The sequence below is a fragment of the Eumetopias jubatus genome, unplaced genomic scaffold (assembly GCF_037043125.1).
Source record: "Eumetopias jubatus isolate StellerSeaLion01/CBP00866 unplaced genomic scaffold, mEumJub1_p1.0 scaffold_10, whole genome shotgun sequence".
In the NCBI taxonomy this organism is placed as follows: domain Eukaryota; kingdom Metazoa; phylum Chordata; class Mammalia; order Carnivora; family Otariidae; genus Eumetopias; species Eumetopias jubatus.
Window position 1 is genome coordinate 81,140,387 of NW_028274816.1, and position 27,620 is coordinate 81,168,006.

At 51.8% G+C, this 27,620-nt stretch overlaps 1 protein-coding gene across 1 annotated transcript; it reads left to right on the top strand.

Moving 5' to 3' along the window:
* Positions 1-85: 85 nt before the first annotated feature.
* Positions 86-25,615, top strand: RAB40B (RAB40B, member RAS oncogene family). The gene is made up of 6 exons (XM_028112309.2): positions 86-360; positions 20,272-20,332; positions 22,164-22,224; positions 22,902-22,979; positions 23,717-23,939; positions 25,277-25,615. The coding sequence occupies exons 1-6, from the start codon at positions 192-194 to the stop codon at positions 25,546-25,548; spliced, it is 864 nt and encodes a 287-aa protein (XP_027968110.1). The 5' UTR covers positions 86-191; the 3' UTR covers positions 25,549-25,615.
* The last annotated feature ends 2,005 nt before the right edge of the window (positions 25,616-27,620 follow it).

The window sequence follows — 27,620 nt, forward strand, 5'->3', positions numbered from 1 at the left end:
CCAGTCAATGAGCGCGCGCAGCTGCCCTAGCAACTGCGGCTCGCCAATGGCGGGGCGGGGCGGGCATGGTGGGGCGGGGCTACGCGCTGTCAGCTGCGGGGGCCGCCGACCCGCCGCGATCTGTGGACAGCGGGGCCGGCTCGGCGCCTCGGTGCCCGGCAGCCGCCTCTGCGCCGTCCCACGGGCCGGGCATGGGCGCAGGCGTCGGCGGCGGCACGATGAGCACCCTGGGCAGCCCTGTCCGCGCTTACGACTTCCTGCTCAAGTTCTTGCTTGTGGGCGACAGCGACGTGGGCAAAGGCGAGATCCTGGCAAGCCTGCAGGATGGCGCGGCCGAGTCCCCGTACGGCCACCCGGCGGGTGAGCGCGGGGCCAGTACGGGGGAACAGAGCCCAAGGAGCGCGCGGTGGGCCTGGGGAGCGCAAGGGGGCCCGAGGAGCGCGCGGCGAGCCGGGGGTGGGGTGGGGGCGGGGCCGGAGGAGCGCGCGGCGGGCCCGGGAGTGCAGGGGGTGCCAGGGGAGCGCGCGGCGGGCCCGGGAGCGCACGGGGGGCCGGGGGAGGGGGAGCGCGCGGCGGGCCAGGGAGCGCACGGGGAACCGGGGAAGCGCGCGGCGGGCCAGGGAGCGCTCGGGAGAGCGCGCGGCGGCCTGGGAGGAGAGGGGCCGAGGGAGCGCCTTGGGCCGGGGGAACGCGCAGCGGGCCAGGGAGTGCAGGGGGGGAGACCAAGGGAGCGCGCAGAGGACCAGGGAGCGCACCGGCGACCCGCGGCCGGCCGGGTGGAGCCGAAACCAGGCACCAGAGTAGTGCGCCGAGGAGCTGGAGGTGCGGGGACTGGGAGCGGGGCCGAGGGGGCGCAAAGAGGAGCGGGGGTGGAATGCGCGAAGGGACGCGGATCCAGGAGCGCAGGGCTCAGCTCCCGCCTCTCTGCCTGAGTCGGGCGCGCGCTTCGAGGGAATCCCCCGCTGCACTCCCAGTGCCCACGAGGGGAATGCAGCGTGTCCTCCGTAGTCTCACCAAGGTCCGCTTCCCCGCGGGAACTAGCGGCTGGGCAGGGTGCTGGGGTACTTCTGAACTGGGCTGACGGACTAGGCGGAGGGGAGCGGACGGACCACACAGGTGGGGTTTGGGGAGGAGGTAGCCGGGCTGCTGTAAGTGGGCCCAGCCGGGAGGCCACAAGCGCGTGCAACGCGTTTGGAAAGGATGCGTGGGGGTTAAGAAGCGGGCGGGAGGGAATGGGCGGAGGCTCCCAGGTGGTGGCTCTGCGCGTGGGTGAGATGGAAGGGGAGGGAGAGAGGAAGCAAGAAAACTAGTCTGGACGCTTCTCCAAGGTTCCTGGCGTGTCCGAGGGGCTCCTCGCCCTGGCGAACAGGCCCGGGAGGGCAAGAAACCCCAATGACCCTCGAGAATGCGGCCTGAGGGCGAGAAAGGGAAGCACCATAGAAAGTGAAGGAGTGTGGGTTCCGTGTGGGGAAGCCAGAGGACTCAGAGCTTGAGGACAGTGGGCAGAGGGTCCCCAAAGTTTGAGGTTTGAGGGCCGAAGGCCCCAAGACGGGGTGGACATTAGGAGGGAAAGAAGGGCAGGGGAGAGGAGAGGAAAGTGAGGTGGGCAGAAAGCTGGGCCAGCAGGCCGGAGAGTCAGGGTCTTCACCCAGGCCGCTGCCCCGACCGTGCAGGTCTGCAGGTCGGGTGGCTGTGAAGGGCACCTGCCTGCGATCACCTTTTCACTTTCATGTCAGGGGCTCAAGGCGCACTTCCAACACAAACCTGGCTGCTCAGGGTCTTGCCCCTCTCTGTCTCCTGGGCTTGCAGTCGGGTTCTCCAGAAGCAGAAGAGGGCAGCCCGGGAAGTGGAGTCTTGATGTTTAAGCCAGCCTAAGTGTGTGCTTCCCGCCCTGACTGGGCAGCGTCGGCTTAAGAAGACAGTGCAGAGGAGGAAGTTTTGGGTCCGGGGGACCTCACTGGGAGATAACTTGATTTGAGGCAAGAGGGACAGGAGGTGCAGGGCAAAGGTTGTGGTAGGACCAAAGGTGGGCTATGTGGGGATGAGGGATGTAAAAAGAGAAAGTGGTCTGCAGAGCTGGCAGAGGGAGGAAGCCTGTAGCTTCTGAGCAGGGATGTGAGCGACTTAGGTGGAATGGCCTGAGACAGGCCTTTAAGATTGGAGGTGTGGGGGTGGGAGAAAGTTGGGGAGAGTTTTGGGTTGGTTCTGGAGAACCTATGCCAAGAACCTGGACTCTTCCTGAAGCTGCCAGTGCGAGAGTCACCCAGGGGACTTGTGAAAATGCAGATTCTGTCTCTGATTCCAGATCTGTGTTATCCAAGGTGATGCCATCAGCCACGTGAGATTTTTTAAATTTAAAGGAGTGAAAATAAGATATGATGAAAGGTTCATATTAGCCACGTTCAAGTGCCCAGCACTTGGCTCCTGACAGGTGTGGCAGAGCCCTGCTGGAAGGCTCAGCTCTGGGGCTTAAGCTGCAGGAGGGCAGTGGGTTTTGTCTGTTTGCTCCGTGCTGGTGTCCTCAGGGCCTGGGGCGCAGTGGGTGGAGGAGTAAACTTTGAACAAATAAAGCATCGGGCTTTTAAAACTGTGTGCCTGGGCGGGGGGAGACAAGCTGTAGTTTTGAGTTCTTGTAGTCAGTGAGTGATGTACAGCACATGGGCGGAGTGTGGACAGAGTATGTGTCCTGGTTGTTTGAACAGAGGCTCGGGTACGCTTTGTTGTGTTACTTTCTTTTTGTTATATGCGAACTGAGCAGTTGTAAAAGCAACTAGTTAATGCTTTCTTCTAAAGGTTTTTCCTCGACACAGAGGGAGGATTTAGGTTGAAAAGTCACTTTCCAGGAGATTGTAAGGAGTTGGAATCATTGTCAGTATTATTACTATTACTATTAATATTAAAGACACATTTCACTTTGCATCAGTGCTTCAGGGAGCATGGGAAGTGGAGGGCATTTCCAGCCTCCTGTTCCCATCCCGTTTCCAGCCCCCTACCCCCCTCCTCATGTGTACCCCTGTTGCTCTCAATTTGCCCCGGTTTCTGTACTGGGGTTACAGTGCCCGCAGTCCCTCAGTATCAGATGCTGACCATGAGTCTTTTCTCCACCACTGTGTCTCTGACTTCTGTATTTTGCTGTCCCTCTAATTAGCTACATTTCATTTCCAGCCATTTTCCAGGAAGTGCTCGTGATTATTTTCATGTTTGAGAATGTCTGTCCTTTGTCTTTATCTGTGAACAGTATCTCAGTTAGGTTAGAATGTGTCCTCAGGCTGTATGTTCTTTCCCTTCACACTTTGTCACCATGGCTCCACTGGGCTCCCTCACTCGCTCTGAGGTCCGCTGGTCTCTCCTTGTGGGTGATTTGCCTTTTCTTCCGAGTTCCTCAGCTTAAGCAGACGTGTCTCAAAGTCAAAGGCTTGGTGTTGAACTTCTGATACACTGTGTACTCTTTGAATTTGCAGATTTTGTATTTAATTTCAGGGAAATTTACTTTATGTCCCTAAAACATCTGTTATATTGATTGGTGTTTACATCAGGTTTCCTATTGCTGCTGGGCAAATTGCCACAAACTTAGTAGCTTAAAACACAGATTTATTATCTGACAATTCTGGGGGGCCACCATCTCCCTGGGATGAAATTGAGGTGTTGGTAGGGGCTGTGTCCTTTCTGGAGGTGCCAGCAGTGAATCTGTTTGCTTGCCTTTCCCAGCTTCTGGAAGCCTCCCGCACTCCCCGGCTCCAGGCCTCTTCTTCGCCTTCGAAGCTGACAGTGGTAATGCTACCTGTCTCATGCTGCACCCCCCAGCCTGACTCTCTCTCTTCTGCTTTCAGGAGCCCTTGTGATGGCACTGGGCCCATTTGTTAATCCATGATAATCTCTGTATTTAAAGATCACCCAGGTAGCAAACCTAATTCCTTCTGCAGTCTTACCTGCCCTTTGCCATGTAACCTCCTGGAGTCACGTATTCTTTTTTTTTTTTAAAGATTTTTATTTATTTATCAGAGAGAGAGAGAGAGAGAGAGACAGAGGCAGAGGCAGGCAGAGGGAGAAGCAGGCTTCCCGCAGAGCAGGGAGCCCGACGCGGGGCTCGATCCCAGGACCCCGGAACCATGACCCGAGCCGAAGGCAGACGCGTAACGACTGAGCCACCCAGGTGCCCCTAGAGTCACATATTCTGAGGATTATAGCGTGGATACCTTTGGGGAGCTGTTACGTATGACACTGCCTGCCGTACGCATTATCCTTGTGCTGGATCGGTTTTAGCTGTGTTCCACATCCCTTCGCTTCTCTCTACCTGCTTTGATCTTTTTGTCTCTCTCTTCTGAATTTCTGTGGGCATCTCCAGCCTTTCCTATTTGTTGGTAATTTTTATTTTAGTGAACTGTTTCTAGCTGTTTCTAACCTTTCTATTAGTGTAGTAAATGATGTTTTGGTCTTCAATTTTTTCCTTACCCTTACAATTTTCATTTACAATTTTTAAAAACTTCTTTAAATGGGGCACCTGGGTGGCACGGAAGGTTGGGCATCTGACTCGGTTTCAGGTCAGGTTGTGATCTCAGGGTGGTGAGATCGAGCCCCGAATCAGGCGCTGCGCTCAGTGGGGGTCAGCTTGAGATTCTCGCTCCTTCTGCCTCTGCCCCTCCCACTTGTGCTCTCTCTCTCCAATAAATAAATAAATCTTAAAATTTTTTCTTTAAATAATTTATTTCACTAAAAAAATCTCTCATTTTGCCAACTTAATGTTTGTTGTTTTTTTTTTTTAATAAATTTTATTTATTTATCTGACAGAGAGAGACACAGCGAGAGAGGGAACACAAGCAGGGGGAGTGGGAGAGGGAGAAGCAGGCTTCCCGCCGAGCAGGGAGCCCGATGCGGGGCTCGATCCCAGGACCCTGGGACCACGACCTGAGCCGAAGGCAGACACTTAACGACTGAGCCACCCAGGCGCCCCACCAATTTAATGTTTTTGTTAAATTGTTCCATTGCATGAAGTAATTGGGATGAATGTCCTTCTGTTCCTTGGGTCGTGGTTCCTTTCAGGTTGGGTTCTTTGTCTCTTTTTCCTTTTATAACTTTTTGTTAAAGTGTGATATGCATGCAGAATGGCTGAGGGGCCCACCTCCCACTTTTGGGCCTGCTGGCCCTGGAGCCTCCCTCGGATCTGGAGGGTTGGTACCTCGTTCAGCCTCTTCTCCCAGGTAGATGTGGTGAGTAAAAGGCCTGGACAGCCAAGCTCTGTTTGGAGAGTGAAGTCAGGGCCACCCCTGGGCTTCTCCTCTCTGTTCACTGGTGAGGGTCTCTCCCCTTGGCTCCAGCTGGTAGTGTTTCCAGCAGGGCGTTACCTTTCCTTCTCTGGTTGCTGAGTTTCTACAGTGGGAGAGGAAGGTAGATGAAATGGACTCTAAGTTCTACAATCTCTTTGCCTCCCAACTTTTTTCCCAAAGAGACTCACTATTTTCTGATTACTTTCTCCTGGCTGCTTCCCCAACTTCCTTTTGCCAGCAGGAACATCCCTTCTTTCTTCTCTGTTTCATTTCTGCTAACAGCTAGTAATAATACTGCACCCCCCCCCCCTTTATCAAGAGCAGAGAGGAACCATCGCATGAGATAGGTTACGTTATTAGGCCCAGAGAGGGTGAGTAACTCTCTCAAGATCACACAGTGTGAGTGAGAGCAGGAGCGTGGATGGTGTGGCTGGCTCTGGGCCCCCTCTGTGGCCCCTCTGACTCAGAGCAGTGGCTTTTCTTCCCTGTGAAGACCAGCAAAATGCTTTTACTTAGTGACCTTCTTATGGGTTTTTTTTGCCTTTCTATTTGCCTTTGACAAATGTTCTGCTAGGAGATGCCTACACGCCCCCTTCTGTAGCGCCGCAGACGGTGGTGGGTTTGCTGATTTTACAGCTACTCTGCAGTTTCCCTTGGCAACCACTTCAAGATTCCAAACGCGATTTATAAAGCCATCACTTTCGAGTTTGAACTGAGAGTCGAATCATATTTTATCCCTAGTTCTTTACAGTGTAATTCCTTAAGAAGGAGATGATCTTCTACTTCCCTTACTTCCCATGGTGCCACCAAGAGCATACGGTAAATTTCTTCAGTGTATTCATGTTTTAAATTATGTCATAAATGCTTCCATGTATTTGACAATAATAAAACTGCCTTTGTGTCAGATTTTCTCCTTAAAAGCCAATCATTCAGCCGTACCTCCCTGCATCCCGTGGCCCCTCCTCCCTACAGTGGGGACTGCCCCTGTCGTCTAGCCTCTAATCCCAACCCAGGGCGACCCTGATTTTGGGTGATGGGTGAGGAGGGGCTCAGATCCGGCCAGCACAGGTTCCTCCTGTGCAGAGGGTCAGCTTCTGGCTGGAGACCCCCAGCACCCACTGTGTCCTCTGTCACTAGCTCTGGGGGCTACAGTGGCTGTAGGATGACAGCCACATGGTCCTGCCGGTCACACCTGCTTACTCCTCGCTCGGGCCTTTTGGGGTGAGGAGAAGCAGCAGGGTGCGTCAGAAGCGATGGAGCCTATCACTCCCGTCACAGGCTATAAGCTGATTTCCCATTAAGAGATTTTTTTTTTTAACATTTGTTTGAAGCTTTCTTCCCCGGCTTCTTCAGCTTAATTAGCTGCGAAGAAGGAATTGTGTATAAGCGAAAACTGAAAAGAGCTGCGGTGTCCAGGGGATTGGGCTTAAAAGCATCGGAGATGTAGATTTATCAGATCCACAAACAAGACCATGTAAAAGGCAGTCACCGCATGAGATAGCACCGAGGTCTCCAGGTTTCCCTTCTTCAGAAGGGCCTCACTTTAGCTTTCCTCCTTGGAGGCCGGTACCAGATTCCCCAGGAGACCCTGCGCGCCCTCCGCCTCTCTCCAGGTTGTTGGAGCAGCTCCAGCACCTCCTGAAGTTGGTCCCACTGTCTGCACCACGCTGGCCTGAGATGCCGCACTGCCTGGCCCCCACGTGGCCTGCTGCCAGAGACGCCACCCTTCGGGGTTCTGCCCCTTCGTCTGTGAACACCTCCATTCCAGAGACACGGCCTGCCCCAGCCTCTGTGAGGACCTGGAGGTCGCAGCCCCTGCGGATGCTGTTCTCAGAGCGCGCTCATGCCCGCAATCCGGCACGTTGCTTCTGGTTCGCCATCGCTTCTTCCATCTCGTCTCCCACCGACCCGCAGAGATGAGGCGCGCACACCGCAGTGTGACTTTCCAGTTACAGGTTTTAGAGAAAACAGTGCTCACCTTTCAAATACTTCACAGGACACAGTATATCTAAGTGTATTTGATATTATACACAGGGCACACACACATGTGCACAGTACTCGTGTACATGAGCACACACGTATGTATATGTTCATAGACATGGGTGTAAGTTTTTTTTTTTAAAGATTTTATTTATTTGAGAGAGTGAGAATGAGAGAGAGAGAGAGAGAGTACATGAGAGGGGGGAGGGTCAGAGGGAGAAGCAGGCTCCCCGTGGAGCAGGGAGCCTGATGCGGGGCTCGATCCCGGGACTCCGGGATCATGACCTGAGCCGAAGGCAGTCGTTTAACCAACTGAGCCACCCAGGCACCCGGGTGTAAGTTATTTTTGTTGCTCTGATTAAGGCACGAACTTTGTGAAGAGGTTTATCATTGAAGAAGCAGATTCTTCTTTTCTTAGTTCTGGTAACGTACAGAGATTTGTCAAACATGAAGCTACTTGTGTCGCCCTTGAGATGGTCTTATTTGTTCACAGCATATGTTTGCTCTTGGAGAACTTTCTAATCACCACCAGCCCCATGGCTGAGAGCTGGCCGTGTGGTCCGTGTTTTCCTGAATAGGCCTGCACTCCAGGAGTTAACCTCTGTTTAGCGGAGTGTACAGTTTGGAATCCAGGCCTCAGGCAGCCCAGCACAGTCCTTCGCTCATGGGGAGCTCGTGTGGGGCTGTGTTCGGAGACATGGCTGGGGAGAGAGGAGGCTCCCACGCTGCTGGAACTGCAAGGTGGGAAAAGAAGGTGGCTGCCCTGGGCACACAGAGTAGCCTCACCACCACCTGTCACAGCAGGATCCAGCCTGGGACTCAGCCTGGCTTCACAGTCCCTCCATGGACGCCTGAGTTTCCCGCCTGAAACCACCTGCTAACAGTTGTCCCTTGGGAGATAGTCCCATAAAGCTGTGGCGGAGAGCCACGAAGATCGTCACCACTGTCCTGGGGTTTCCTTGGCTGAACATGAACCTCAGGCTGTTTTTGGTTTATGTGGGCTGTGTATTCCCTCCTCTTGCAGCCAATAATTAATTAATTGCCTTCCCCAAATGGGACTCAGCCGAGTTTGCTTGTGGATTTGAACCATACTGTGACTCGTGACACAAATGGCATTTTATTTGGTTAAAAAGAAAAAGGAATTTACAGAGGCAGAATCATACATATCATATTAAATTCTAGTGGACCCTAATACAGAAGGCTGAAATGTATTGTCTTAATGGGAAAAATAAATTGGTAAATGTGAAGAACATTGAATTCTCTTTTAGACTAAGAAAATTCATTTGGAAGTAAAATCTGTTTCTTCCAGTCTAGAATGATGTGCTCATTCCGGAAGGTAGACCATTGCCTTGTGGGTTTAAATAGTGTCGTGCTGGTTTGAAGTCCGGGAGAGGCAAAGCCAGAGGCATCAGACCTGGGATCCATCCCGCAAGGCTGGGGTCTGCGCTTGGCCCTGAGCGCATGGTCTGTGAGCACTGGGTGGGGCGGGCAGTGGGGGCGCAGTGCAGGAACCCAGTGAAGGAACGCTGGACGGCCTGTCCATTTCCTGGGGCAACTGTAACAAACAACCACAGACTGGGGGCCTAACAACAATGGATGTTTATTCTCTCTGGCTCTGAAGGCCAGGCATCTGAAATCGAGGTGTGGGCAGGACCCCCCACCCCAAGACTGCAGGGGAGAATCCTTCCCGAAATCTTCTGGCTGCCGGTGGTAGCCATTGTGTGCAGTTTGAACGAGGGAGGAAATGGACCTTGCAGTTGACCTCTGTCTCCTGAGTGGCCAAGCATCCTCTGCCTTTGCTCTTCCCCTGGCAGGTGGTAGTCCTCGGAGTGTGGGGGCCTGCCAGGAGCTGGCCCCTGGTCCTCCATCAGATGACACAGGAACTCGATCCTTCCCTCCCACACTGTCTTGGGTTCATCATACTTGGCCCAAAGGATGTGCCACTGGATGTGGGGAAGCCTGGGAGTGACCCAGGCCCTGGTGTGGTGTCTGGGGTGGCCATGGCCTCTGTGAGAAAAATCGCCCAGGCCTGGAGCTCAGGGCCCAGCTGGTCATGATGTTGGCCAAGGCTGGGCTGAGCCCGCACTGTGCCTCCTGTCTGAGAGGACAGTGGCATCAGGGCTGGCCCAGCGGAAGAGGGGCTGGCCTCTTCTCTTGCACAGGAAACTGCTCACAAAGGTGTCCAGCTTGGCGACCCACTTCAGGGCAGCCACCATTCTCACGGGCTGTGAGGACCTGGTGAGCATGAGCCTAGGAGGCAGCTCTGGGCTCTGGGTGCTCTGTGCCCGGCAGAACCACATTGGCCTCCCCCAGCCTCCTTTCCAGAGAGGAGGCCCCTGCTGCCGCCTGCCCAGACGTCTGCCGCTTCTGTGGGCTTCTCAGGGAAGCCAGTGTTGCCGTTTTCCAGTTGTCCTCTGATGATAACTGCTCAACAGAGGGGCCTGCATCTGCCCAGCACCTCCCTGGCTGGCCCCCCACTTCCTCTCCCTCTAGCCACAGTAACATACAGGGGCCTCTCGCCCTCTGATGCTTAGTGCCTGAGACCGCAGTTTTTACCAGAAAATAAGGCCCCTGTCATCTTCCAGATGAGTGGGGAAGGTGACCCTGAGTTCAGGGTGGTTCATCCTAAACTGTCTTCAGGAGCACAGACAAGTGAGCGGGTTTACTGTCTGCCTTTGGGACAGTCACTCAGCCAGGCATGGCCATGACCAGTGATGAGGGCCTCTCCTTCCCCCAAGATGTCATGTCACCTCAGCTTCTGCAACTGCAGAGGTAGGAGGATGAACCAGGAGGCTCGGGGCTCCTTCTGAAGACACATGCAGCCTCTGTGGGTGGGAATGTGCTAGAATACAATGCTGCTGGCTGACTGAACTGACCGTCTAAGTGAGCAGAGTGTCCCAGATGGGAGGTGTTGGGGGGCCTGAGCCCACAGCGCCCCACGGGCCAGGTGGGCAGCCCCTGGCTGAAGTGGGATTTACAGAAATGGTGCCAATAGCATCGAGAACCATGCACTTGAACATCAGAGATGCTGCCCCCATTTCTTTCCTGGAGGTTGGTAGAATTTCCCAGCTGTGTCTCGCAGACAGCAGGCCTGTGCAAAGTAGGGTGGGAACAGGGAGGATGCACCTCCTGGCCTGACCTGCCAGGACCTGGTGGTGGTCTGAGTCCACGTTCCAGCAGTAGCCCAAGTTAAGGGGTGACCCTGAGACACAGTGAGGGCAGCCCCACAGCCAAAGCACTGTGGTTTGGAAGTGTTGGGACTCTGGAAAGAGGGGCTGTTGTCTGGCCACACCCAAATAACGGTTCAGAGACGATCTCACTGATGGTGGGGTGGCGTGCAGGGGTGCTGGGCCCCACACTGTGAGAACTCAGTGTTCCTGGATGCAGCTGGTCAGCACAGAGCACTGGGTGCCCACGCCAAGGTAGCATGGTGGTGATCCTATCCCTGCTGGGCAGATGGGAAAATTCAACTCCCAAAGTGGGGAATAAGTGGGTCAGGGCCGCTAGGGGTGGGAGCTGTGTGACCAAAGCTGGGACAGTCCGGAGGAGACTGGAGGCCCCTGGACCGCCCCTCACCTGGGGGCACCTGAATCCACCACTCTGCTATTTCAAAGAGAAAAATGAGGAAGGAGAAACATTCAGGGAACATCCTTTTCAAAAAGGAGATCTGCAGAGAGATATTTCAATTTCAGTCACTGCCCACTGTGTAAACGCGGTGAACACACTTCATGTCCCTGCCTAGAATGTGACTTGCTTGCAGAACCATTCAGAAACTCAAGGGGGCCCACTGAGGGGCCAGCCCTGGCCTTGGCTGTGGGTGCAGCCGGGCGCCTGCCCGGAGCCCTTCCCACCCCTTGGCTCTGCGAGGCACCCAGCATCTTCCAGCAGACTGTCCCTCTGATCCAAAGAGCCAAGCAGAACCAGCTCTGGGAAGGACTCATGCGCATATGCTTTCTTTGGGGTGAAATTCACATAATATAAAACGAACCATTTTATTTTTATTTATTTTTATTTTTTCAAGATTTTATTTATTTATCTATTTTAAGATTTTATTTTTTGACTGAGACAGACACAACGAGAGAGGGAACACAGGCAGGGGGAGTGGGAGAGGGAGAGAAGCAGGCCTCCCGCGGAGCAGGGAGCCCCATGCGGGGCTCGATCCCAGGACCCTGGGATCAGGACCTGAGCCGAAGGCAGAGGCCTAATGACTGAGCCACCCAGGCGCCCCTTAAGATTTTATTTTTAAGTTATGTCTACAACCAATGTGGGGCTCGAACTTACAATCCCAAGATCAAGAGTCGCATGCTCCACTGACTGAGCCAGCCAGGCGCCCCAAACTGAACCATTTTAAAGTGCACAAGTAAGTGGCACTTAGTACATCCACAATTTTGTCCAACCACCACCACTTTCGGAAGGAAACCCCTCCTTCCAGCCTCTGGCAATCACTGGCCTGCTTTCTGATGTTTTCATTCAGCATTAGACACATTTCTCAAAAGCCAGCTACTCAAAGATGAACATGTTTGTAAGTGATAGTTAACCAATATTTACACCAGAAGAGAATTCTCCTACGTGACGGCACACATTTACGCCTGCTCACTCACTAAAATAGAAATAAGCAGTTGGTGCATGAGCTGAACTAAATTATTTATTCATCATGTGGAGCTAAAAGTAGAGTGAATGGCTTGGCATTTGATGCTTCCTTTTTTTTTTTTTTAAGAAGGCTAAAATTATATCTCTTCTCTCTGCTATTCTGACTCACTCAATGAGCATTCCTACAGGCTTTATTCTGGAAGCGTTTGCGTGTTTTCATTTCATTTTGATGGACAGAGTTTTCATTGGATTAGTTGAGAGCAGAGAACATGAATTACACCTTTTGATCCTCACCTTGACACTATTAATGTCAAAATGTTGGGCTCTCATGGACTGAGATATATGGTAGCCAGCAACAGAGTCAGGGACGAGGAGAAATAAATAAGAGAAGAGCAAACACGTAAGTAGGAGAAAAAAGGAAACATTGCAGGAATGAAAGAGAATGGTTCAGTAGGTAAATTTGTGAGGAGAGGAGATTCTGGCCATGGAGAGAGGTGATCTGGGCATTCTGTGGCAGGCACAGCTGTATCAGAGGTTTATCTTCAGAGACCCGGGGGTTTGGGGAAGAGTGAAGCTTTTGCTGAGGTGAGGCCGCTACAGGTGGTTGGCACACAGGCTGTAAGTAGCCGTAGCAAGTGCGTTCTTCCAGGTGGTGGGGGAAATAGAGGCACAGGGGAGCATGAGAAAGTCACTGCTTATCAGGACTGGGATTTGATCCCAGGCCCCTCAGAGCTCCTCCCCGTGGGGCCTTCAGAGTAGGGAAACTGTGTGGCCCCAGTGGGTCTGACCCATCTCCACTCCCACCTTCCCCACCTGGAGAAACCAAGGCACACATCACACAAGGACGCAGTGCTTTCTCAAGCTTTATCTCCCATCCCACCCTGCTTGCCCTGCCCCATTCCATCCTGAAGTCTCCACAGTACAGGTAGAGGGAGGTGCTGCCTGTGGTAGTGGGGCATGCAGCGAAGCGGATGGACCTGGAGAAGTTCGGGAGTCGCCACCCTAAATGAGCAGGTGCCAGTGGAGACCACTGGGTTGTGTGTTCCCAGGGGCCAGGCGTCAGGGGTTAGCCTAGCTGAGGGGCAGGTTATTCAGCAGGACTGTCAGTCATTGAGTTCAGTTTTAGTCACGATGGCTAATGAGTAAATCATGATTGTTGAGCTTTTAAGTACTTGTTTACTGTTAGTGAAATTCTGAGACACAGGTCATTGTACTTTGCTTTGAGAAGATGTTAAAATGTAGCTTTTTCCAGGGTTTGTATGTCAGACATTCTCTGTTCCTCTCTCCACTCACTGTGCTTTGTGGGTTTTCTATCAGACTGGACATTTTTGGTGCATACAAAAAAGTTGGCTCCACAAGACAGTATGGTACTGGCACAAAAACAGACACATAGATCAATGAAACAGAATAGAGAGCCCAGAACTGGACCCTCAACTCTATGGTCAACTAATCTTCGATAGAGCAGGAAAAAATGTCCAATGGGAAAAAAAACAGTCTCTTCAGCAAATGGTGTTGGGGAAACTGGACAGCATCAAGCAGAAGAATGAAACTAGACCATTCTCTTACACCGCACACAAAAACAGACTCAAAAATGGATGAAAGACCTAAATATGAGACAGGAATCCATCAAAATCCTTGCAGAGAACACAGGCAGCAACCTCTGTGACCTCAGCCTCAGCAACTTCTTATTAGACTCATCTTCAGAGTCAAGGGAAACAAAAGCAAAAATGAACTGTTGGGACTTCATCAAGATAAAATCTTCTGCATAGTGAAGGAAAACAATCAACAAAACTAAAAGGCAGCCTACAGAATGGGAGAAGATATTTGCAAATGACATATCGGATAAAGGACTAATATTCAGAATCTATAAAGAACTCATCAAAAGTAACACCCAAAAAATAAATAATCCAGTTAAGAAACGGGCAAGTCATGAACAGACATTTCTCCAAAGAAAACATACAAATGGCCAAAAAGACATATGAAAAAATGCTCAACATCACTCGGCATCAGGGAAATACAAATGAAAACTACAAAGAGATACCACCTCACACCAGCAGAATGGCTAAAATTAACCAGTCAGGAAACAACGGATGTTGGTGGAGGGTGCAGAGAGAGGGGAACCCTCTTGCACTGTTGGTGGGAATGCAAACTTGTGCAGCCACTCTGGAAAACAGTAGGGAGTTTCCTCAAAAAGTTGAAAATAGAGCTACCCTACGACCCAGCAATTGCACTACTGGGTATTTACCCCAAAGATACAAATGTAGGGATCTGAAGGGACACCTGCACCCTAGTGTTTATAGCAGCACTATCAACAATAGCCAAATTATGGAAAGAGCCCAAATGTCCCTTGACTGGTGAATGGATAAAGAAGATATGGGGTGTGCGTGTGTGTGTGTGTGTGTGTGTGTGCGCGCACACACATATATGTATATGCATACATACTATATTCCATTTATATATATTCCATATATATACCATTATATATAGCGTACATATGTATATATATTGTGTGTATATACATGTATACACATGGTGTATATATATGTGTATATTTATATGGTATACCATGTATATATATATATACATATACAAATATATGTATAATGGAATATTAATCAGCCATCAAAAGAATGAAATCTTGCCATTTGCAATGAACTGGATGGAAATGGAGGGTATTATGCTGAGTGAAATAAGTCAATCAGAGAAAGACAAATATCATATGATTTCATTCACGTGGAATTTAAGAAACAAAACAGACGAACATAGAGAAGGGAAGGAAAAATAAAATAAAATAAAAACAGAGAGGGAGGTAAACCATAAGAGACTCTTAACTATAGAGGACAAAGTGAGGGTTGCTGGAGAGGAGGGTGTGGGAGGGATGCACTAAATGGATGATGGACATTAAGAAGGGTACTTGTTGGGATAAGCACTGAGTGCTATATGTCAGTGATGAATCACTAAATTCTGCTCCTGAAACCAATACTACACTATATGTTAACTAACTTGAATTAAAAAAATAAAAAGTCAGCCCCAAGCAGCTTAAGCAAAGAGGAGTTTATGGCCTCAACAGACTGACAATTGAAAGGCTGGCCTCCTTTGAGCCCAGGCTGGGTCCTGGGGCGTGAGCCTTTCAGGATTCTCTACTGCTCTTTCTCCCCATCTGTGTTTCCATCTGTGTTAGCTTACTTTCCAGCTCCTCTTCCACCTGGTGAACCCTGAACTGTCTGATTGCTCCACCAAAATTTAAAAGAAAGTAGTGAAGAGCCCCTCCCCCACACAGCCGGTCACTCTCTGGTGGTTTTGGGTCACTGGTTTTTACATTTAGTCTATCATTGAGAGTTGTTATCTGCAGGAGGACTGGTTCAGTAGGAGCCGTGCAGTCATGGCCAGAAGCAGAACCTCAAAAAAGAGCAAACCAGGGGCGCCTGGGTGGCTCAGATGGTTGAGCGTCTACCTTCGGTTCAGGTCATGATCTCAGGGTCCTGGGATGGAGTCCCACATCAGGCTCCCTGCTCAGCGGGAAGTCTGCTTCTCCCTCTGCCTCTCCTCCCTTGCTCATATGCTCTCTCTTTCTCTCGAATGAATAAATAAAATCTTTTTAAAAAAGAAAGAGAGCAATCCAAAAACAATAAAGATCTTGGAAATTAAAAACGTGATGACAGAAATAAAAATTTCAAAAGAAGGATAAAAGATAACATTGAGGGGCGCCTGGGTGGCTCAGTTGGTTGAGCGACTGCCTTCGGCTCAGGTCATGATCCTGGAGTCCCGGGATCGAGTCCCGCATCGGGCTCCCTGCTCGGCGGGGAGTCTGCTTCTCCCTCTGACCCTCTTCCCTCTCGTGCTCTCTATCTCTCATTCTCTCTCTCTCAAATAAATAAAATCTTTAAAAAAAAAAATAACATTGAGACGATTTTCCAGAATATTGAGAAAAAGAGATGCAAAATTAGAGAAAATAAGAAAATCATGCAGTAGGTTCAGGAGGCCCAACATCTTAGTAACAAAACCCCAGCAGGAGGAAAAAAGAATAATTCAAGACCATTTCCCAGAACTGAGGGGCGCCTGGGTGGCTCAGTCATTAAGCGGCTACCTTCAGCTCGGGTCATGATCCCAGGATCCCGGGATTGAGCCCCACATCGGGCTCCCTGCTCCGCGGGAAGCCTGCTTCTCCCTCTCCCACTCCCCCTGCTTGTGTTCCCTCTCTCGCTGTGTCTCTCTCTGTCAAATAAATAAATAAAATCTTTAAAAAAGAAAAGACCATTTCCCAGAATTGAGATTTGCATCTCCAGATTGAAAGAGCCTGTCAAGTGGGCAGCACAACAGTGAAAATCCCTCATAACAAGGCATGAGATTGCAGAGTGCTAGGCCAAGGCAAAGACCCTCCATGCCTTACAAGAGGAAAGACCAGATTGCATTTGAAAGGATCAAGAATCAGTTTGACATCTGACTTCTCAGCAGGAACCCTGGAAGGTAGACCTGCACATTTCTGAATAAAAATTATTTCCTACCTCAATTGTGTGCCCATCCACTCTCAATGAAGAGTGAGTGCAGACTACAGATATTACAGACAGGCAAAGTCTCAAAAACTATCTTCTACTATGTCTCCTTTTCTCAGGAAGGAAAGGATGTAAACCAACAGAGGGGGAGATGTGGGATTCCACAGCAGGAGAAGAGAGGGCTCAGGAAGACAGCACACCCCTAGTCTGCAAGGGGGTAGGACAGAAGCTCTGGGGAGAGGCCCCCAGGAAGGTGAAACACCTGAATGTGTGGAAGTACCAAGGGGAGGGCTGGATAATTGGAGGAGATTTTAGGGATATGTTACTGATAAAGGCAGAGAAAACTAAGCAAATAAACAAAAAGGCGATTTTTAACTCCAGTAAAAAAAAAAAGTTGTATGTGAAGGACAAATAAACATAGTATACCACATGATCCAGCTGCGGGTAGTGTTTACTTGGTCATATTGATGTAAAATTGGACATTGATCTATAGCTAAAATGGCAAATGACTATACTCTGTGCGTGTGTGTGTGTGTGTAAGGGAGAGAGAGAGGCATGTGGAGTATGTCAATGAAAGAGAACTACATTTTCACCTTCCACAGTGGGAATTTGATTAATGCCTAAACCTAAAAATTCAGGAAGTAGGAATACAAGTATGTTGTTTACAAATTTGGAGATACATAGCAGAAGAAATACAGGAAAGATGAAAATGGGCGCACAGCACTGTGGTGGGGTGTGGATCAGGTCCTGTCATTTTCCATATTAAGTCTCTGACACTTGAAACCATTTGCATCTGTGACTAATGAAAACAAAATCGAAGTATAGTTTTAAAAACTCATAAGGTGCTTGGGGCACCTGGCCAGCTCAGTTGGTGGAACATGCGATTCTTTTTTTTTTTTGGAAAGTTTATTGAGCAATAGTACAAAACTCCTGAAGAGGAGGGGACCCAAGATGGTTGACCAAGCATGCAATTCTTGATCTAAGGGTGGTGAGTTCAAGCCCTATGTTGGGTGTAGAGATTACTTAAATTAAAAACAAAACAAAACAAAACAAAAAACCTTATAGAGTGCTTAAAAAGACCATGAGGAATGAATTCTTTTAAATTTATGAAAACTTATTTTTTATTGTGGACCTAAAAAATAAGTACATGAGGACACTTTGTAAATCAAAGGAGCCAACCCAAGTCAGTGAGTTAATCTCCTAAAGGTTAAAAATGAAAAACCTGTCCAGCCTGTGAATGGTGAGAGCTCTCTCTTACTGTCTGGAAACAGACATGCCAAAGCCCACGTTCTCTCTAGATTCAAAAATAGATTCCCAAGTGTACTTATTTGTTGCTTCACCTAGATGGCATAAAACCGTTAGTGTTCCAATGGAAAAATTAAATATTTCCAAAATTAACTTTGAAGTTGCTCTCTGTATATGTTTTCATGTGTTTATATATGTTTAATTATATGTGTATATATTCTACTTATGTGATTATACATTCTATTATATATTATATTTAATATATGTGTGTATACATATTCTGTTATAGGCATATATATTCTATTTTATTTTTTATTTCTTTTTAATTTTTTTGAAGATTTTTATTTTATTTATTTAATATTTTATTTATTTATTTGACAGAAAGAGAGAGAACGCAAGAGAGGGAACACAAGCAGGGGGAGTGGGAGAGGGAGAAGCAGGCTTCCCATCGAGCAGGGAGCCCGATGTGGGGCTCGATCCCAGGACCCCGGGACCATGACCTGAGCCGAAGGCAGACGCTTAACGACTGAGCCACCCAGGCGCCCCTTTTTATTTATTTTTTTAAAGATTTTATTTATTCACTTGAGAGAGACAGAGAATGAGAGATAGAGAGCACGAGAGGGAAGAGGGTCAGAGGGAGAAGCAGACTCCCCGCCGAGCAGGGAGCCCGATGCGGGACTCGATCCCGGGACTCCAGGATCATGACCTGAGCCGAAAGCAGTCGCTCAACCGACTGAGCCACCCAGGCGCCCTATATATTCTATTTTATTGCATGTGTCCCTCACATCATATATGCCCAAAGCTGACTGCCGCAAAAGGAAGAATATAGGCATTTGAAGTTGCTTTCCAGATAGTTCCATGGGATTTTAAAGGGCTGTGAAGAGGCCCTTGGTTGGTCATTCCAAAGAGTAATTTCACAGAGCCTGAATGTACTGACCTAAGCAGTTTCCAGAATATCTATGCTCTGCCCTAAAACCTTGGGCAATGTGCCCTCAGAATGAGAAGCAAATTTGTTGTCACCTTCCGCCATGCATACTGTATTGCCCTCAACCTACTTTAAAGACAGAAGGGCTTATGAATATGGTATTCTTTCTCTTGTGGCTTTCATGGGTGTGGGGTAGTAAGTCTAAGCACTGTAGATCCACCAAGGTAGCACAGCCAAGCTACTTGGAAATGGCACCTTCTTTAGCACTGCATTTGGGGAGCTTGCTTTCTGAGCCTTGGGTGTGGGGGTTTTTCTTTTGGTAGAGAGCTGCTAAGATTTCACACCCATTCCAGGACTTTCTCAGGGTGAGGCTCCCATGTAGGGGCTCCTCTCTCTTCTCCCGCCTGCCCCCCAGAAGCACATTCCACTTTAGATTTGTAACTCTTAATCCAGCTTTCCTTGTCAAGATATCTAAAGTCTGGCCACATCCCAGAACCTTTTCAAGGCTGGTCTTCTCGAGGTTTGCATGCTTTGAGAGACATTCCTAAGTCTAAAAATGAGATAAATCAAGCACCACAGAGCCTGGTGGTGTGGTGTTACTAAGCGGTTTGGATGCTTGTAATCATAAATTGTGTTGCATCTGTTTTTTGGAAGGGAGTACTCCTTTCTTGTTTTCTCTGGTTACTTAATGGAAACTGTCTTTCACGGGCAACTTGCTCTGTGAACACAGGAGTGGTTTCTCAAAGAAGTAGAAAATTGGTTTCCGGTGGAATGGGGAGGAATATTTTTCTTTTTTAAAAATGTTTATTGCTTTTTTTTATTTTAGAAAAAAAAATGCACGGGGGCGCCTGGGTGGCTCAGGTCGTGATCCCGGAGTCCCGGGATCGAGTCCCACATCGGGCTGCCTGCTCGGCAGGGAGTCTGCTTCTCCCTCTGGCCCTCTTCCCTCTCATGCTCTCTATCTCCCATTCTCTCTCTCAAATAAATAAATAAATAAATAAATAAATAAATAAATAAATCTTTTTAAAAAAAGAAAAAAATGCATGCTCATTGAAGAAATTTAAAATAGGGAAAGGTTGGGGTAAACAAAGTAAACAAAACCCAGAAATTTCCAGTTGTAACGTGGGGCTGGTCCTCACTGTTGCCCCCCACCATGCACATACACTCACAAATACACACGTGTATTTTCTTTAGTTAGTTGAGGTAATGCTTCATATCTCATTTTATATGTGACACATTTTACTTTACATTCTTAGTGTGATAATTTGGGGAAATGATCTCAGTGTTTTAGCCTGGGATTCGAGCTTAGGTGCAACAGCCCCAGGACAGGAGGTGGGGCGGCAGCGAGGGTCACAGAGACAAGGGGGCGGGACATGGGGCTGCCCAGAGCTGCCTGCAAACAGGGGGCCTGATGCCAAACAGTTTAGGGGCCAAAGTCCAAGTCCGTGTCAGCTGGCTGCCGCCGCCCACCCCTCAGGTGGCAGGCAGCAGCCAGGGAAGCCCAGGCCTTGGGGAGGCCAGGAGGCCCAGGCAACTGGTGCCGAGTGAGGAGAGGAAGGTCGGAGGCCCCACAGAGTGAGCAGTGGGGCTGGTGGGCAGGGCCCACACGAACCCAGGGAGACCCAAAGCAAGGTCCAGTCTGCCTACCTCAAAAACTGCGACTCTGCCCTCGTGAGAGGTGCTCTCTACCCCCGGGAGAGTTCTCTCTGGTGCCATTTGCTTGAGCATAGCTGTGAGGCCCATAGCACTTAAGCTGCCCGCACCCCTTCCGCAGGCATCGACTACAAGACCACCACCATCCTGCTGGACGGCCGGAGGGTGAAGCTGCAGCTCTGGTGAGTCGGGGCCCACCCCGGGCTCTAGGCAGGACGCGCGGCCCCAGGAGGAGAGGCTGTACCAGCACTGTCCTGTTGGAGGAGCACCCCCTCCGGCCCCAGCAGACGCAGGGCTGCCCAGAGGAGGTGGAGATCCGCTTGTCTGGGCCACCGAGGCTTCATCCACGGGCGGGAACGCTGGGGCCTTTGTGGGCCCCTGGGGGTCTGTCCAGAGCATGGCTTCACTGAAACCCTCTGCCTCCCCAGCACCAGGAGGGGCCCATGAGTGGGATGGGGACAGACCCATGGCAGGTGTGGGGGGGTGGGAGCAGAAGGCCCTGGCCCGGGGTCTGGACGGGGTCTCTTTCTCATGGCCTCCCCTGGCAGCCCTGGCTCTGAGGTCGGGTCACACTCCCCTGCCTCTGCCCCTCCTGCTCCGGGTGGGGCTGGAGAGTGGGAGAATTGGGGTTTCCTGCTTCGACTGCCCCCATGCAACGTGCCTGACTACTGCCCCCGACCCCTGTGTCATCCCTTCTCCTGGGCCACCTGCATGGCCCTCTTCTCTGCCCAAACATGCCTAAGCCCCAAGCCACACGAGCCTCCCCTAACTGGAAGCCTGTCCTCCTGCCATCCCCACCTGCCCCTTCCCAGGGGCAGTCAGCAGGGAGCCTTTCTCCACAATGTCCCCTTAGCACCCTGTGCCTTCCCACTGCCTGGCCCCCGCCCCAGGGTGTTTGAGGTTGTGGGTTAGGCCACCGGCAGCCTGTGTCCTCTGGGCTGCCCGCTGCTGTGGGGCATTCTGTTCTCACCAGCTGTCCTCAGATTCCTGCGTGCTCTGCCCGGCAACCTCTGCGCAGCCCTGAGGCCTGCAGGGCCCAGGGCTTATCTCGTCCTGACTCCCTCCCTCCCTGAGACCGTCCGGGGGCCCCCCTCTCAGCCCATGCTTGCCCCGGCCTCCGAAGGCTGCCCCACATCTCCCCTGGGCAGCGACAAGTCTCCTGATTGCGTGTTTCACCTTGTGAATGCCGTCACGTGCCCACCCCCTCCGTTGCTCCTGCCGCACCCTGGGGTTATCCACAACACCCCACGTCCAGGGACGTTCCCACTTCATGATAGCCACCAGTCTCCCATGAAAGCTAGTGATTCATGCCCCAGGGCTGCTCTCCTCCTGTGCCTCCTTGCCCACAAACTTCCTAGCCACTTCCATCTGCAGGCAAAGCGGAAACTCTGTAGCGGCTGAGCTGCGAGTTCTCCATCGATTTGCTCCTCGACACTGAGGAGCTCCTCCTCCCGTCTTGGGCCATGGTCAGCACCTCTGGCTCTCCTGAGCCCCAGGCCCTGCCCTCCCTCATGGTGGCTCATCTAGGACTCAGAAAGCAGGGGCAGGTCACCACCTGCAGGTGACGAGGAGAAGAGAGAGAAGTTGCGCTGTTTGTAATGAGGATGTGGCTGGACCTGCAGTCCCACCCTCATCCCTGTGGGGGCTCCCCTGTGGACGTGGGCGTGTTCATCACACACGCGGATGTGTGTTGACCTTACAAGAGATGCCAGGGGTCAGCACCCGCGGGTCCTCAGAGCCGCTGCCGTGAGAACAGGCTGCTGGAATCCATCCCACGGGAATGTTGTTTTTCTTTATCCTGATTTATGGCGCTTGGAGCTCCATTCCGGTCATTCCAGGTGTCCGCACCCTCTGGGTCAGTTCTTTGTTTTGATAAACTTAGGGATGTATCTGTAGTGGGATGCCCACTGACTGACAGCTGTAAAATGTGTTTGCTACGGCTCCCAAGTTCCAAACCCTGTTGTCAGGAAGAAGCAGTGATTTCTTCTCAATGGCCTCCATCATCTTTTCCAGGGATACATCCGGGCAGGGAAGATTTTGTACCATATTCCGCTCCTACTCTCGGGGCGCACAGGTAACATGCCCTGAGCCAGGAAGTTAACTGACTGAATAATAACATTTGGAATGTTCTTAAATGGATACCTGGAGGAGAAGGCAATTAAGCTCATATATGAATTGATGCAAGAGGCTGAAAGTGTGCCAAGGAATGTCTGGTGGCTCACAAGCCTTCAGCATCAGGGATGAGCACCTGTGTGCGTGTGGATGCATGTGTTATGTCTGCATGCACGTGGGCCTGCGTGCACGCGTGTGTCTGTGTGTGTCTGCGCATACATCTGCATGCAGCAGGGCTGTGTGTGCACCGTCGTTCACGTGATTGTGTGTGTGTGCCGTGCATGTTCAGGAGAGCACTCTGTCCAGGTGAGCGGGCCCTGCTCTTAGGAAGGAGGTGATCCCTGCAGGCTCTCCACATGCCGTGTCTCTAGAGCAGCTTGTGGATGTGGGGGATTGAGTCCCCAACGCACCTTGACATTTGAGGGTTGATTAATGAGCTCATGAAATATCATTAGAAATACTTATTTAACTATGACATTTGGTAGATAAACAAAAATAATATGTTTTCTGTTAAAATAAGTAAAATGGTCATTTAGCTGGTTGTGAGTCCGTGACGAAGTATCCTGCACACTGGCCAGCACGGTCCAGGGCTGTGTCCGCCTCTGTCCCGTAAGGTAAGCCTGGTGCCTCTCCCCCCAGGGTGTGATCCTGGTCTATGACATCGCAAACCGCTGGTCCTTTGATGGCATCGACCGGTGGATTAAGGAGATAGACGAGGTACGACATGGTGTGCCAGGCACCGTCCACATGGGTGTGTGGGGGTGTCAGGCATGTGGGCCAGGACACAAGCCTTCCGCAGCACGAGGCTGTGTCGCCTCCCAGAACAGGACTGGGCCCTAACTTGGAGACCCACCCAGCCCCGGGGGTCGGGGCCGCATACCACCTGCTGTGTGGAGTGGGTTGGCGGGTGGCGTTTGGGCTGCTGCCCCCCCGGCACCCGCAGCCGCCCGACTGCCACTGTGGACACGAAGTGGTCAGAACCACACGCACGGTGTCAGTTTCCTGCAGCCTGCTGAAACACGTGGCCGTAAACAGCAAGAATGTACGCTCTCACCGTTTGGAGGCCAGAAGTCCAAAATGTAGCGTCAGCAGGGTCCGCTCCCTCCAAAGGCTCTAGAGGAGGATCCTTCCTGCCTTCTCCAGCTTTGGGGGGGCTGCCGGCAGTCCTTGGCCTACAGACCCATCCAGTGTCTGCCTCTGCCCGCACGTGACTCTTCCACTGTGACTTCTGTGTCCTCTCCTCTTCTTACAAGGACACCAGTGACTGGATTGAGGGCCCACCCCAGTGACCTCATCTTAACTAATTACATTCTGGAAAGGTCCTATTTCCAATAAGGACACATTCTGAGGTTCTGGGTGGGCATGAACGGGGGAGGATTTACCCTGTACACCCAAGGTGCGAGCAGCCACAAAAGCTCACCAAGTAACCCCCTTGCCTTTCTCTAACCCTTCAGCACGCCCCTGGTGTCCCTAAAATCCTGGTGGGAAACCGCCTGCATCTGGCCTTCAAGCGGCAGGTCCCCACGGAGCAGGCACAGGCCTATGCGGAGCGCCTGGGAGTCACCTTCTTCGAGGTCAGTCCTCTGTGCAACTTCAACATCACCGAGTCCTTCACGGAGCTGGCCAGGACCGTGCTGCTGAGACACGGGATGGACCGGCTCTGGAGGCCGAGCAAGGGTAGGCACCAATCAGGCCGTCCTACAGCCCCCAGACCCTGGTCTGCCTCCCAGGATCCGCCTTAAGCCACCATGTCCATCCTCAGAGTAAATGCATTTAATCTGAGAGGGATCACTATTTATAGTTTTGTCAGAAAGTTCACGAGAGGCATTTCTGAGGTCTGTGTGTGGGCAGAGGTGGAGGCATGTGCAAACAGGCTTGTGCAGTGGGAAGGGGGCAGCACCTCCCCACACAGAGCAGGACCCCCTGAGGGCCGGCTGGCCAGGTTTCACCCCATGGTTTTGGGAAGCACATATCGTGTCAGGAGTGATTCACTTCCAACTCTTTTTATTTTTTCTTTGCAAAGAGGGGAACCTGAGAAACAGAAGCGCCTCGAGCATAGGGGGCACCCTATAACCTGAGGTTGGAATACTGTTCAGATCCCTCGGTGTTAATCTGTCCAAAGACCCGTGTCCTCTGATGCCATCTACTTTGTGGGGCCTTTACGGTGACAGTCCCTGTCACGGATTTCCTCGCAACCTGGCCTCATATGACTGTTACAAGACAAAAGGACAAAACCTATAGTCATTGAACTGGGCGGCATAGGGAGCCAAACTGGATTCTTCTCAGTTAGGGATTCTCCAACTCAGCAGTGCTGCTGGCTTCGACACGGCTGTTTGCTCTGGGGGGACATTCAGTGTGCTCTGCCCTCTGCCCCCTGCCCCCCAGCAGTGGAAACCACAAGTGTCCCGGGGGGTCAAAACCACCCCCAGCTGAGGGCCACTGCATGGAGAGAGCTCTCTACTGAGACCCCCGGGCCTGACCCCTCAGGGGCTGCCCCACGAGTGCCGCCCTCATCAGGTCCCACAGGGCCCCATCCCGGGGAGCCTGACTCACATGAGGAATAGTGTAGATGAGACTGAAGCACTTGCTTCTCAGGCGTGTCCCCATAGAGCTGGTCACACGTGCTTCTGATGTCAGCGGTGTGGTTGGGAAGGTCATCCCTGACACCCTCGGTCTCTCACCCCAAACCGCAGTCAGGGGAGGCCTGCAGGAGGACCTCACCAGCCACCGTCTCCCCTCCAGGTCTGCCCCAGGGGTAGGGGTGTCTAGTCCAAGGCGACTAAAGCAGGGTGGCCCCATAATAAAAATAAATAAAAATAAATAAAAATAAATAAAAAAAAAAATAAAGCAGGGTGGCCCACCTCCGGCCCTTCCCAGGGCCATGCCAGGGCACGGTGGGTGGAGTGCTCAGCCCAAGTCCTGGGGAAGGAAGGTGGGGGGGCGAGCGGGCTGCCCTGCGGTCGGGGTGTGTCCAGGACAATGTGAACTAAGCCCGGTTTCCTCTCCTTCCCAAGTGCTGAGCCTGCAGGACCTGTGCTGCCGCGCGGTGGTGTCCTGCACGCCCGTGCACCTGGTGGACAAGCTCCCGCTGCCCATGGCCTTGAGGAGCCACCTCAAATCCTTCTCCATGGCCACGGGCCTGAACGCCAGGATGATGCATGGCCGCTCCTACTCCCTCACCACCAGCTCCACCCACAAGAGGAGCGGCCTCCGCAAGGTGAAGGCCACCCGCCCACCCCAGAGCCCGCCCAGGCGCTGCCCCAGGAACAGCTGCAAAGTCTCCTGAAGAAGGCGCCCGAGCCCAGACGCCGGCCCCTCCGGGAGAGATGCCAAGCAGTCCCACGCGGGGCGGACGCGGGGCGGACGCGGGACAGACGCGGGAGCCCATTCCAGGCCCAGGAAAGCACCTGTCGGTCTCTCACGCTGAGATCTCTCACGGTGCCCGAGCCTCTCCGTGCAGTGAAAACCCAGCCTGACTGACGTTTCTCCGTGGATGTGCATGAAGCTCTTGTTTTCAACGTGTGTTTGTCCAGGGGGAATGGCCGTCTGCTCAGCTCCGGATGACGCGAGATTCCAGATGACGGCGGCTCGGCCTTTCCCTGCCACAGCTGCTTTCATGAGAGCGCAACACGTGCCTGATGAGTGTGAGTCCCGGGGACTCTGGAGAGAGCAGCGGGACAGAGAAATGTCCTCGACCTCACAAGAGGGCCTTTTGTAAGGCCTGTAAACCTCCTCTTCACATCGAAGTGCTAGTTTACGAGCACGGGGGAGATGGGGAGATTATGCAGGGCGGGTCTGACACGGATTTGATCAAGTTTTTGCTATGTTATTTATCCTATTTGGGGATCAATAAGTGATTTATATGCATATTTTTCTGTAAATCTACATTTTTTTTGTACACGATGTCCCACAAGTTACGAAGCAAAGGGAAGAAAATGCCAAAGATATCTCTAGTTGTCGAACGGCCACAACATAGTTACGTCAGATCCAGATGGGCGAGGAAATTATCATCCGGAGCCGTTTCGGTAAGGAAAGAAGTGGACGCTGTTATTTAAGAGAATGTTTCTCGACAATAAAACGTATACTTGTTTCTTGGTAGGACTGTTGGCTGGTTCTTTCTGATTCCGTATGTTCACATAGCCCTTTATTTCATTTGCTTCATCACCTGTGTCCTGAACGTGGCGTCTGCTGATAAGAGACTCCCTTCCCTGGAAAGAAACACAGAGACAGAAAGTGGAAGTATGAAGGAGAGACCCTGGAACGTGTGCCCATCCGGGAAAACAGCAGAGGGGGCTCTTGACTCCCCCTGGGGCACTCACAGATGCGTCAGGCACCCCGGACAGACAGACAGACAGACCCTTATCGCGGATCACAAGAGCTGCGTAAGAGGCCTGGGGCAGGGTCTCACCTTCCTGGCTGTAGCTCTCTGACATCTCTCGGCAGCAGTTGGCGGTTACAATGAGGAATCTTTAAAAAGTAAGTAGCAATGAGAAAACGCCCAGTTCTCAGTTTCTATTAACTATTTACAGATTTTTAGAAATTTAAGGGACTCGAGAATCGGAAGCAACACCTCTATTCGGAAGGCCAGAGGAGAAATGAGGCTGGCCACCCCTGGCCGCTGAAGGCCTAGGGCGAGGCTTGAGGCCGCGCAGCCCCCTGAGCACGATGGGGACAAATGTCCACAGGGGCGCAGGCGAGGGGACAGCAGGTAAACCCTGAGGGGACAGTGCCTCTGCAGGGGCTGCCGGCCTGGGAGGATGTCCTGCTGGGGCCACAGCACCTTCTCTCCACCCGGCAGTGGATGGAGAAAGGGTCAACCCACTGACCACGAGTGCGGGGACAGCCAGGGTGCCCAGGATGGGTGTCATCTGACCTGCTGTGACCGATGCGGGGCCGGCCCAGGTGGGGCATCTCTTTCCCACGTGGGTGACCAGGAGGGATGTGAGGAGAGGCCCAAGTTGAAGGGAGCCCCTGTGGCACCTCTTCTCCCCTGTGAAGAACAGACTTCTGGAGAACCAAAGCTGCAGGTCCCTAGGTCAAGGACGGCAGGGGGGCACTGGAACATGTCCCCTGGTGGCAAGGTCACACCAGACCAAACAGGGCTCTCCTCCCTTCCATTCAGTTCTATCTTCAGCTAAAGGACTCCTTAAGACTGCCACTAATGTTCTAGAAGGAATATAGCCTCTGTGACCTGGAGTTCTTCCTGGGGGACAAAGGACGCCTGGAGCCCCCAGAAGCTGGCGGAGGCGGGAAGGAGCCCCTAGATCTGCACCTGGACCTCAGACTCCGGCCCCAGAGCCCCCAGAGCTGTGAGAGGGCAAATCTCCGCCGTGCTGAGTACCCCCAGTGTTGTGCGGG